General features: G+C 36.9%; 1 protein-coding gene across 1 annotated transcript in view; it reads left to right on the forward strand.

Moving 5' to 3' along the window:
* The first annotated feature begins 61 nt into the window (after positions 1 to 61).
* The window catches only part of POLR3K (RNA polymerase III subunit K), a 17,163-nt gene continuing 3,823 nt past the window's right edge, over positions 62 to 13,401 (forward strand). The window contains exon 1 of the mRNA XM_044089465.1: positions 62 to 266. Coding sequence (XP_043945400.1) covers positions 111 to 266 — 156 coding nt within the window. The 5' untranslated portion in view covers positions 62 to 110. The remainder of the gene's footprint in view (positions 267 to 13,401) is intronic.

Consider the following 13,401-nt stretch of genomic DNA (forward strand, 5'->3'; position numbering starts at 1 on the left):
TCCCTTTGCCCGGGACCGCTACTTCAATCGAAATTGTTTTGTGTGATACACAAGCAGGAAGTGGTAGCGGAAGCTATTATTGGTCTTTTAAGCTGCGATTTGAATTGTACATGTTGTGTATTTGTTCTTCTCTTGTTTTTGTTTCGTTTGATGAAATGTTGTTGTTCTGTCCGACTTGTGGTAATGTATTGATTGTCGAAGAAGGGCAGAAATGTTACAGATTCGCTTGTAATACATGTCCTTATGTTCACAACATTAACAGAAAGGTATGGTAAAACGTTGTGTTTTCACTTTTCGTTGGTATTAACGCGTCCGTTTTAACTTGTTCCAAAGCTGTCACATTACACAGTGGAAATCGTGTATTAGACATAGCTTTTATAAATAGATTTTTTCACTGTGTTTCATTTGCAGTGTTACCTTTCAGCTGTTCCTTATTTTGTCTCGAAAATGTGTTCTATCGCTTCTAAAGTTGGTGATTTGGGGTGAAATATGATTGAAAACAGTTAATACGTAGCGTCAGTCATTAGGGTTATAGACTAAAATGCATGTTAATTCATTTTTCCTCTGGCTAAAACTGAAATGGTCCAATGAGCTAAGTGTCCTAGCCCGGATAACGAATACAAAAATAAGCAATAAATTAATTGGGCCATTCATTAAGCAACAATAATTAGTGAAGTTGCAAATCATCCAGTAGAGAATAATTCCCTTCTGTCCTTATAGTCTTTGACTTGAAACATAAAGTAGCTTAAGTAACATACAACAGCTAGGAGTGGGTAACTCATTTTTTTTTTACCTGCATTTGGTTATGTTGTTTAGTAACAAAGGTGCAGCCTAAGTGGAAAGAATAGACCCTCCGATTTCTAATGATAGAATTATTCAAGCTGTGGTGTACTGGTATCATGGAGTGGCAATATTTAAAAAAATTATGCAAAGCAGATCTGATGTAAATCCGATATATGATTTTTAAGGTATTCTGCTCGTGCACATTGTTGTCCTTAGCTACTTGGAACATTGGTTACATGTAGCAACCAAGGGAATGCTTTGCTCATGTACCACTATTACTAATTCTTCTGCTTGAGACATTAAGATTAGGACTCTTCTGACTTATTTATTTGTTTACTGGGGTAGTCTTGGCTCACCCTTCCTCACAAATGATGCAACCACAGAGAATATTTATATTAGGTGGTGGGTGTGTATTGCTGACAATACCCAAAGCAAACTTGTCCATATTGTTTGTGAAACGGAGGACACCATTCACAGGAGTAACTCCTTGAGTATCACCCTCCAAATGTGCAATAGCAGCCCCCACCCTAATTTATACACATCCTTAGCCCTTACTGATATTGCATGCAGACTTTATGAATATTCATTAGCCACACAACCGCTAAACACAAGTTATGTGATGTAGAACTGATGAATTTCTTTTAAACACGATCTGATAATGGATTCATTGTTTACCTGTGTAAATCCTTACTTTCTAATGTGTAGCTGCTGAAACTCAAATAATGAAAGAGAAACGTACAGCATTTTAATACATGCAAGTATTTGGTGCAATCAAATGCAATGTTTAATACAATTCAGTAAACCTAATCCCTGAACCATTGTACTGCAAATTCTTTGCGGAGTGACCCTCTGACTTGCAGCCTTTTTTCTAATGTGCTGGTAAAGCATTTTGCAATTTCTGACTTGTGTAGAACTACTTACTGATAGTGATGGAAAATATGGGCAAATGGGCCATCCCTGTTTACTCACTCAATTACATTCATATCGTCGTATCTGCAGGTCTTGTTTAACTGTTTTTCACAAATGCAGCTGGTCTTTTTTGTCTTGTGTAATTTTAACAAAGACAAAGTATTTAGGGGAAGGGAGAGGAAAGGCTGTGTGGTGCTAGTAATCGTGATTTGTGAAACAATTGTAACAGTTTGCATACCTGTTAAAAGTTACTATATGCCGAAGCAGGACATACTGGATTTGCATATGTCATTCAAGTCACACATGCCTAAGACTGAGAAAATTCAAGGGAAAGACTCTTGTAAGTTACTCCCCATTCACAAATACAGCGTACACAAACCAGTTAATATGTGGTCACTACAAGTAACTAGTGCCTTGCTTGGGTTATATATATATATATATATATATATATATATATATATATATATATATATATATGAGCTTATGGAGAAACTTATATTTTGTCAAGTCATGCTTTGTTGAATGTTGAAACTTGAAAGCAGGACAACTGTTCTTTGTAAACATTTTAATGCATCATCTGTGGCTAGGTTGCAGATTTTGCACCTGTTTGTAGATTACAGGATTCTCAGAAGAAGAAGGCAAGCTTTTCCCTCTTCTTTTTTCTTTGACTTTGCACAACTGTAGCTCTCAACCATCCATCTCCACAATGTGGAACACCACCTGTCGTAATATGGAACATTTGCTAAACAGCTTGGTAAAAATTTCAACTAGGAAGTTAGTAGCATAATTAAAATTTTCTACTTTTTATTTACAAATAAGTTATTTTGATGACAACTCGTTTATTTACTTGTGTATACTAAAAATGTTAACACTGAACACGTGTCATACCCCTTCAATGTGGATTATGGACTTTTTAAGACTTGGAATAGGAGTGTTCCTTACACTGAAATACAGTTGAGAGCTATGTGTACAACCACAGGCTTAGTACAAGTAAAGATGGAGGCAGGCTTATGTGTCAAAGAAGCACCACACCAAAATTTCATCCAGGCTTGGGGAATGGTTTTGGTGATTGACAGGCTTGATTGTCAGCCGCAAACCATAGGTGTGAATATTTCACTGCACATTATTAACAGAACTATAATTTTGTGTAACTTTATGAATCATTTCATTAATCATTATCAGTTGAAATGAATTACTGTGTTATAAGTATTCCTCCTCCGACACCACACCTACCTTTTCAGTTCTAAAGCACCAATTTAAAAAAAATAATTGCAGACATTACCAGGTACCTTTACTGTACAGTAATAGTTGCTGTTGTGTCAGAGCTTACCAGGTACCTTTACATGTACAGTAATAGTTGCTGTTGTGTCAGAGCTTACAGAAGTATTTTTTTAAGACTTAAGTCCCTTCTTAAATTTACAGAGCATCTTGCTCCAAGCCATGCCCCCTGTGAATTATTTTATTCTCAATAAAATGTGTAATCTGTAAGAGGGGACACAATCTTCTTTGGCCACCCCTCCAAGTATTGTGCTGTTGTGTAAAACAAGCATGTGTTATAAAAGCATTGGGGAGGGGATAAAAATCAACAGCCCCCCCCCCCTTGCAGGTTGTATGTGAGGTTTATACTTTATCGGGGAGAAATATTCATGTATAGCATGGTAAATTCAATTAACTTATTGTGTATGAATAAATTTCAGTCATGTATAGCATGGTAAATTCAATTAACTTATTGTGTATGAATAAATTTCAGTTCAGTAAGTTATGCTTCTAACTTTTACAGAGTGTTGATTTCGCGCATAAAGTCATTCTTTTTGTTGAAGAAAAGAGCACCGTGAACCAGCTGTGTTAATGTCTATTTTCTAGCGGAAAAGGTAAAGGGGTAGGAACTAGTCTTGCAGACTGTATGACTAGTACATAAATACTTTGTCTTCTTCTTCTTTCGGCTGCTCCCGTTAGGGGTCGTAACAGCAGATCAACTATTTCCATTTCTTCCTGTCCTCTGCATCTTGCTCTGTCACACCAACCACCTGCATGTCCTCTCTCACCGCATCCACAAACCTTATCTTAGGCATCCCTCTTTTCCTGCTACCTGGCAGCTTCGTCCTTAGCAGCTTTTTCCCGATATACTCTGCATCCCTCCTCGGCACATGTCCAAACCAGCGTAATCTTGCCTCTCTGGCTTTGTCTCCAAACCTTCCAACCTGGGCTGACCATCTAATGTAATTATTCCTAATCCTGTCCATCCTTGTCTCACCCAGTGCAAATCTTAACATCTTCAACTCTGCCACGTCAAGCTCTGACTCCTGCCTTTTTGTCAATGCCGCTGTCTTCAACCCATATAACATAGCTGGTCTCACTACCCTCTTGTAGACCTTCCCTTTCACTGGTACTCGTCTGTCACAAATCACTCCTGACACTCTTCTTCACCCACTCCATCCTGCCTGTACTCTCCTCTTCACCTCTCTTCCACACTCACCATTACTCTGAACTGTTGATCCCAAGTACTTAAACTCATCCACCTTTGCCACCTCTACTCCCTGCATCCTCACCATTCCTCTATCCTCCCTCTCATTCAAACACATATATTCTGTCTTAGTCCTGCTGACCTTCATTCCTCTTCTCTCTAGAGCATATCTCCACCTCTCCAGGGTCTCCTTCACCTGTTCCCTACTCTCACTGCAGATCACAATGTCATCTGCAAACATCATAGTCCACGGGGACTCCTGTCTGATCTCATCTGTCAACCTGTCCATCACCATTGCAAATAAGAAAGGGCTCAGAGCTGATCCTTGATGTAATTCCACCTTAAACACATCCGTCACTCCCACCGCAGACCTCACTGCTGTCACACTATCCTCGTACATATCCTGTACCACTCTTATATACTTCTCTGACACTCCCGCCTTCCTCATACAATACCATAACTCCTCCCTAGGTACCCTGTCATATGCTTTCTCTAAATCCACAAAGACACAATGCAACTCCTTCTGACCTTCTCTGTACTTCTCCATCAACACTCTCAGAGCAAACATTGCATCTGTAGTGCTCTTTCCTGGCATGAAACCATACTGCTGATCACTAATCATTCCACTACTGTCCCTTAATTTCATGCTGTGACTAATCAGTTTAATTCCTCTGTATTTACTACAGCTCTGCACATCACCCTTATTCTTAAAACTTGGTACCAAAACACTTTTTCTCCATTCCTCAGGCATACATAAATACTTTGTAATGGAAACAAATGTGCTGACTGGTGCATAAATGCTGTTTAATTGTTAGTTGGGGTAGCCTGTGCATGTTAGTCATGTGTGATAACGTATAAGGTAGGTGTTAGTAGAAGGTGTTTTGCTTCTCCATTGTGATTCTTCTTTTAAATACGATACAGATCTAGAGGGCAAGGGATAAGCAAACTTTGTATGACTGGAAGTAACTTTGCAAATCACAAATGTTCATAGTGGATCACCAAAAAAATATCATGAAATCATGGGAGACACCAAAGTGTAAAAATCACTAACTGAAAAACAAATACTTTGAAATGAAAAAGCAGCTAACTAAACTTGATGGTTTAGTATTTTCATTCCTTTATTTCGGTAAAGGCTTACGAACTGAACAACTGGTCGCCAATATTTATACCCTTACTAATCACGTGACAAAGGTCAGCTGACCCTCCGAATCAAAATCATAGCAATACAAACACATTGAAAAATATTTACTGTATCCCAACAAATAATTTAAATATTTTTGTGGGGTTTTTTTTGTATTGACTGAGTCATTGAGACTTGGAAACTTATTAGCTGCAAGTTGGAATTGCCATTTGACTTCTTAAACTTCCACGATGTTATTTATATCACCCTAATTAAAGTTATTCATTACTTAGTCCAAACCAGGCATACAAACTTTTTAAAAGTCCATACAATTCATTTTGTGTTTAGCCCAAGCATTTGAAATGGCTAGTCTATGTTTATTTATTCTCGTTGTCTTACTCACATAGAAGCCCCCACAAGGAAGATGTGTTGCTAGATATTGAGTGATTTACAAGTAAATCACCTTTATTAAAAATGTTGGTTTGTGTTGTAATAACATACTGTGTCCACTATTGATGATCCTGCACATTTTAAAATCTTTGAATATGTACCAAAAGGCCCATTCATTTTGGTAGTAACATTTTGATACATTTCTCAAATGTTTAAATTCACATTCTTTTTATAAACAAATGTAAGGACAGCATCAACTGGTTTTATCAAATCTTGGTTACTTGAAATTATTCTTCAAATATTGGAAGTTATGTTCCTTATACCTTTGTTATCCCTGCTGATAGGGATGGGAAAAGCCGTGCAAAAATCATTGCCAAAATTTAATGGCTTAGACATAAAGCCAGTTACCAGTATTGGCTGGAATTTAGTATTCCTGTTACTGTTTACATCGGCAGTAATTTATCTAGTTTACAACTCTGGTAACGTTTGTCAATAAAGAGCGACTTTAAAAACTGACTTCCGTATAAAATATGAGTTACCACTAATAATCATGCTTTACCTGATAAATGGACCTCTAATAATGTTCCATTTCATGAAATCAGGATGTTTGTTTTTAAAATGCAGATTATTTTTGATGGATGTTTTCTTTCTGCAAATATTATTGGGGAAACATTTAGACAAGGGATTGAACTGATCCCAAAATCTTAAAAAAATGCACAATGTTCCCCCTTTTTCCCTGAAGAAAATGATAAAAAAGTGGTAGAACTGTTCAAAGCAGCAATAAATTTGTCCAAGTTTGTCTCGGAGCCTTTCCAATGTATTGTTTTATAAAACAAAACAAATTTAAAAAGATCCATAGGAAGTAAAAAAAAAAAAAAATTCAACTAAATTGGTGAAAGCAGGGGTCTACTCTTCCACCCTTAGCTACACCTTTCAATTGGTGGTGTATACTACCTTGGAATGTGAAAAACATATTGGTTAAAATAGCTGTTAGTAAATGTTGTAAATTTACTTAAGGCTCTAATAAAACCTCTATATCAACTTCTTGAACAATATGGGTATGTAAAGAATCTATACCCAAGGTAACAATAAAGGTTTCAGTGCCAATAAAATTATAGCTTTCAAATAAATTCAAAAATACTCCGGGATATTTAAGATAATAAGTAGGGTCCTGAGCTAGAGGATTTAAAATTTTATGCCAATAAAATTATAGCTTTCAAATAAATTAAAAAATACTTCGGGATATTTAAGATAATAAGTAGGGTCCTGAGCTAGAGGATTTAAAATTTTATCCAAATAAGTTACTACTGTTTGCCTAAAAGTAGTTCAACACGTGTTTTATGAACTTTTGGAATTAAATTGTATGTGTTTGATGATGATCAACCTTTCAGAATTAAGTGTTCAAAACTGTAACCTTGATGCATCAGATCTAAGGTTATACAATCAATGATGTGATATTTAGTTACAATCTCATAGCAAGTGTCCTCCACCATATGTTCAGTTAGCTTTAAAATATATGTATTGTGAATTACCCTTATCTGCTGTCATTGTAAGAATGTTAGCAGAACTTGTTAATTTGTCTAATACAAACCTTTCTTCGGACATAATGCTGAACCATCATCTCTTTGGGTCATTTAAAAACTGTCTAATGTCTGTAACATTGGTCTATATTCTAAGAATGAAATCTCAAAAGACTGAAACTCAAAATAAATTTAATGCAGGGGAAAATCTCCCTAGCACCCTGTATGTGGGGGCTGTGCCCCCTCATCTCTTGTTAATTATATGTACCAATTCAGAAACTGCATAACAATAGAGAGAGGGCATTTTGAGTTTTCAGTATTTTGGGTTTCAGTCAGTTGAAATTTCAGTTTTATGACATAGATCCCTTTATTACATGTGTTAAAAGTTTGTAGTGTAAAAGCAAGGCTAAGATTGACAAACTCTGTCTCTTACATAAATACTTAGCAAATAAATTAATATCACTCAAATCAGCCGTAAGGTAGTGCAAATTAAGTGGATGGGCAAATATTCTGAGATTAATGAGAATATTTATTAAATTTGCCTGACAACCAGGAATGAATGAAAACCCTCATTGAAGAATACCAACATGATATGTTTCAATAAAAATTTACAGAGGTTAAAAATTAGACATCTGGAGTCTTTATGCCGACCATGCCCTCATTCCTAACTCTGTCCTGTGACTCTTTCTCACATGTTGCCACTTGACTGTTGAAAATGTGAGTTGTTCGATGGTGTGGTCATATGATGACATTGCAAAATCTATTGCTCAGTGGTGTGGTCCCTTGATGACTCACTGTCATGATCTGCTTTGTTGTCTCCTAACAGTACAGAAGCTTTCAGGTCTTTAAATTCACATCAGAATGTATCAAATGAATATTTTCAATAGTGATGTTATCAGAAGGATGGCAGGCTACTGTTTCATCAGCACTACTCCTAGAAGAATCTTTGCCGAGCAAGTATTGTTGTTTTGATAAGCCTCTGTATCCCTAGCTAACTTTTTGTTTTTTATGAAACGTGGTAGCGACTTGCCACTGAACTTTAACAAAAAACACCGTATTGTAGTTTTCCATGTCCAGTAAACCCAGACTGTTTAATTTTATCATCAAGGGAATGAGCTTCATTTCTTAAAACTTTGATCTTGATACCATTCTGTTCTGTTAAATGTCCTTGAGTACTTGTAAGTCAGTGTTATAAAAGTCAGTCCAGTCTGAAAATATCTGATCTCTGATTATTGGGAAACTTGTACATCTTTAGATCTCATGGAACTTGTTTTACCACTATGCATTGGTCTAATTAAAAAATGTCATACCCAAGAGCCTTGAGTTTTAGAAGTTTACGTTCCAGTTCATAAATTAGAGACTTAACAGGAAGATAATTACTCCACTTGCAAAATGGCATTGTTGGCCTCCAAAGCTTCTATACTGTTTGATTAACAGAATTAACCAGTAAATGTCCAATGGAATCACAGTGAATATCACTGCTGTCAGCTGCCAAAGTCTGAGTACCAGTGTTGACATCAGAATGCACATCTGAAATTGAACAATCAAAGTTTTGAGTCTCTGGAGCTGCAGTTGTCGTTTTGGAAAGAACTGTGCAAGCTTGTGCCATTAAATAAGTTGGTGATTGTTTTAATCCAACCAAATCCTTAGCTACAGAATAAATGGATAGGTTAAAATTGGGATGATTGTTACAACCAGCATTAGTGTTGACTCTTCCTTGTAAAAAAAAAGTCACTCTTTATTGAGAGAAGTTACCACAGTTGTAAATTAGATCTAATTATTGCTAATAGAAACATTGAGTTCCAGCCAATATTGGTAAATGTCTAAACCAGTTAATTCGGATAACAGCACTTTTTGTAGGGCTTTTCTTGTTCCCTGTCAGCAGTGATGCTGAATGTAAAAGAAACATAATTTCCAATAATTGGAAAATAATTTCAGGTAACCAAGATTTGGTAAAGCAGTTGGTGTTCCCATGTTTGTTTATAAAAAGTGTGTGAATTAAAAAAAAAAAATGCGAAGTGTAACAAAAACATTATTTCCAATTTGAATGGTCCTTTTGGCACGTATACATGTAAAGATTGTAAAAAATCTGCAATTCATCAACAGTGGACGAAGTGTGGTATTACAGCACACAATTGAATACATTTTTAATAAAACTAGTTTTAGCCGTAAATAGTCATTGTTGTATATTTCAAAACTAAAACGAGATCCAGCGGTGTTAATGCTCAGCAGAGAAGCAAAAACTGAAGTCAAGATAAAAACAAAACAGCTGCTGGGCAATGCAATGAAGGGTACTCGAAACACAATGTCCTGATACCTCCAATGAATGCGTATCAATAAAAAATGATAAAAATATCCCAAATGATCCAAGTATGTACAAAGGATGATAAAAACAGATTTTATTTGTTAAGAGCAGGTTAGCGCTTTCGCAATCGCTTCATCAGACCTCCATTCACATGAAAAGCAGTGTCTTAAATATACAAAAAAGCGCCAAGGACCCTTAAACCTCTTAAAGATACAAAGCACTTTAAAACACACAGAGAACATGAAAGATATGTTAGCCTATATATAATAAATATAAAACACTATATTATATTTCATATTTTATATTCAAACCACATGTTAATAAAATACATGAAAATAAATATTTAAAAAAATCTAAAAATATGTGTTTGAAATCTGCAAGTGGGAAACAGGAACGAGCACAAATACAACAGGTACTATCATCACTTGTTCTTTAACCTCCTGGATTTCAACAGGGGACGTAAGGGGACCTTCCCATTTAGACCTGGAGGCAGATCAGCCCTAAACCTGATAATCCAGTGTATCTCCCTGGTCTCAGTATAATTCTTAATGTCCCCTCTCCGATGAGTTCTGAAGACCTGTTCCAATACCCTGAACTTGAATTGATGTGCTATACCCTCCTCTTTAGTATGTTTGGCCAGGGCATTAAATAAATTACCCTTCCTTGTATGATAAGCATGCTCTCTAATCCTGTCTCTCAATACTCTATTCGTCTTGCCTACATAGTAGGCTGGACATGAAATGCATGAGGCTAAGTAAACTACATCCTTTGACATGCAACTACCTTTGGTCCGAATGTGAAACATACCGGATCCATGAGGGAAGGTAAAAACCGGATCAGTCAAAATGTATGAACAAAAATTACACCTATTGCAAGGTGTCATATATGGCCCTAGTGAGATGGTCGGTGTGTAGTGTGTTTTTGGATAACAGAGCAGCCTCTTAAGATTTTTCTTATTCCGATAGACAAACTTTGGTCCTTCACCTACCAGACCCTTGATGTTGGGGTCTACCGACAAGACATGCCAATGTTTAGAGAAAATATCTTTAACATTGCCAATGTCTCTTGTGTAACAAATAGGAAAGAAGATATTGTTATTATCTTTATGTCGGCCATCCATCCCCTTGTCTATCCTCATATCACTTCTATACAATTCCATCGCCCCTTCTGAAAAGTATGGTTTGGCCCTGTCCTCCCTGAGACTATAGATGCCGTCCATCCCTCTGGTGATGTCCAACTGATGATACCCTCGTTCCACAAATCTCATGCCTAGGTCTTCCAGCTCCCATTCCAAATGTGTATTCCCAGGTGTGTATCTGGACATCCGCATGGATTGTCCTTTCACTATGTTGTTGTAAACAAAACCTGGGTGCATGCTGGAACGATGGAGTAAAGTGTTCCTATGACAGATCTTGCGGTACACTCCTGTGTTGACAATCCCACCAGGCAATTTGTCCACATAGATATCCAAAAATGGAATGGTGGTGTGAGACCATTCCATTGTGAACTTCAAAAATGTATTGGAGCTGTTAATCCATACAAAGAAGTCCTCCAGTTGGGCTGGGGTGCCCCTCCATGCAAAGAAAAGATCATCCACAAAGCGTCTGTAAAATGGTGCATACTCCTTAAACAGGTCATTCTGGAATAAATGACAGTGCTCCCATTCTGCCATAACGAGATTGGCGTAGCTGTTCGCACAAGAAGTGCCCATGGCCACGCCATCTCGCTGTGAAAAGATCTTGTCATGAAAGCAAAAGATGTTGGAATCCAAAACGATGCTCAGCAATAGGATGATCAATTCAATATCATAGTCCAGTGAAGTTCACAATGGAATGGTCTCACACCACCATTCCATTCTTGGATATCTATGTGGACAAATTGCCTGGTGGGATTGTCAACACAGGAGTGTACCGCAAGATCTGTCATAGGAACACTTTACTCCATCGTTCCAGCATGCACCCAGGTTTTGTTTACAACAACATAGTGAAAGGACAATCCATGCGGATGTCCAGATACACACCTGGGAATACACATTTGGAATGGGAGCTGGAAGACCTAGGCATGAGATTTGTGGAACGAGGGTATCACCAGCTGGACATCACCAGAGGGATGGACGGCATCTATAGTCTCAGGGAGGACAGGGCCAAACCATACTTTTCAGAAGGGGCGATGGAATTGTATAGAGGTGATATGAGGATAGACAAGGGGATGGATGGCCGACATAAAGATAATAACAATATCTTCCTTCCTATTTATTATACAAGAGACACTGGCAATGTTAAGGATATTTTCTCTAAACATTGGCATGTCTTGTCGGTAGACCCCAACATCAAGGGTCTGGTAGGTGAAGGACCAAAGTTTGTCTATCGGAATAAGAAAAATCTTAAGAGGCTGCTCTGTTATCCAAAAACACACTACACACCGACCATCTCACTAGGGCTATATGACACCTTGCAATAGGTGTAATTTTGTTCATACATTTTGACTGATCCGGTTTTTACCTTCCCTCATGGATCCGGTATGTTTCACATTCGGACCAAAGGTAGTTGCATGTCAAAGGATGTAGTTTACTTAGCCTCATGCATTTCATGTCCAGCCTACTATGTAGGCAAGACGAATAGAGTACTGAGAGACAGGATTAGAGAGCATGCTTATCATACAAGGAAGGGTAATTTATTTAATGCCCTGGCCAAACATACTAAAGAGGAGGGTATAGCACATCAATTTAAGTTCAGGGTATTGGAACAGGTCTTCAGAACTCATCGGAGAGGGGACATTAAGAATTATACTGAGACCAGGGAGATACACTGGATTATCAGGTTTAGGGCTGATCTGCCTCCAGGTCTAAATGGGAAGGTCCCCTTACGTCCCCTATTGAGATCCAGGAGGTTAAAGAACAAGTGATGATAGCACCTGTTGTATTTGTGCTCGTTCCTGTCTCCCACTTGCAGATTTCAAACACATATTTTTAGATTTTTTAAATATTTATTTCCATGTATTTTATTAACATGTGGTTTGAATATAAAATATGAAATATAATATAGTGTTTTATATTTATTATATATAGGCTAACATATCTTTCATGTTTTCTGTGTGTTTTAAAGTGCTTTTTATCTTTAAGAGGTTTAAGGGTCCTTGGCGCTTTTTTGTATATTTAAGACACTGCTTTTCATGTGAATGGAGGTCTGATGAAGCTTATCAAACAGCGCTAACCTGTTCTTAACAAATAAAATCTGTTTTTATCATCCTTTGTACATACTTGGATTATTTGGGATATTTTTATCATTTTTTATTGATACGCATTCATTGGAGGTATCAGGACATTGTGTTTCGAGTACCCTTCATTGCATTGCCCAGCAGCTGTTTTGTTTTTATCTTGACTATTGTTGTATATTTGGCAACATGGCTTCTATGTGGGCAAGACCACTAGAATGCTTTCACAGAGAATAAGTGAACTTAGGCTAGCTGTTTCAAAAGGAAATCTAACAAATGCTTTTGCCAAACACAGTGAATTGTGTGCACTTTAAAATTTTTTTTTTTCTTTTTTGTTTTGTATCACGTTAATACTGGCTTTAATATAGGTAAGTAAGTACCATTTTGGAAGCTAAAGAAGTAGAATGGCAACTCTGGCTTGCATAAGATAAGTTTAACCAATATAAAATGTGTGTTGATAAACTATTTACATTATTTGTTGGGCTAAGTGAATATTATCTGTGCATAAGTTCAATTTTTATGTATTTATTTTCAGTATGTTTTTATTGATTGATTGTCAGCTGAACTTTGTTGTGATTGGTAATGCTATAAATATGGGTGATTGTTTAAACAGTTATGAAGAAGTTCTTTACAGCAATAAAAAAACCTCTCTGAACTATTCCTTTTGATTTGGTGATTTCTTTTTTCATTTCAATGA

This window comes from Protopterus annectens, chromosome 12.part0 (assembly GCF_019279795.1).
Source record: "Protopterus annectens isolate FY-2018-M chromosome 12.part0, PAN1.0, whole genome shotgun sequence".
Classification (NCBI taxonomy): Eukaryota; Metazoa; Chordata; order Ceratodontiformes; family Protopteridae; genus Protopterus; species Protopterus annectens.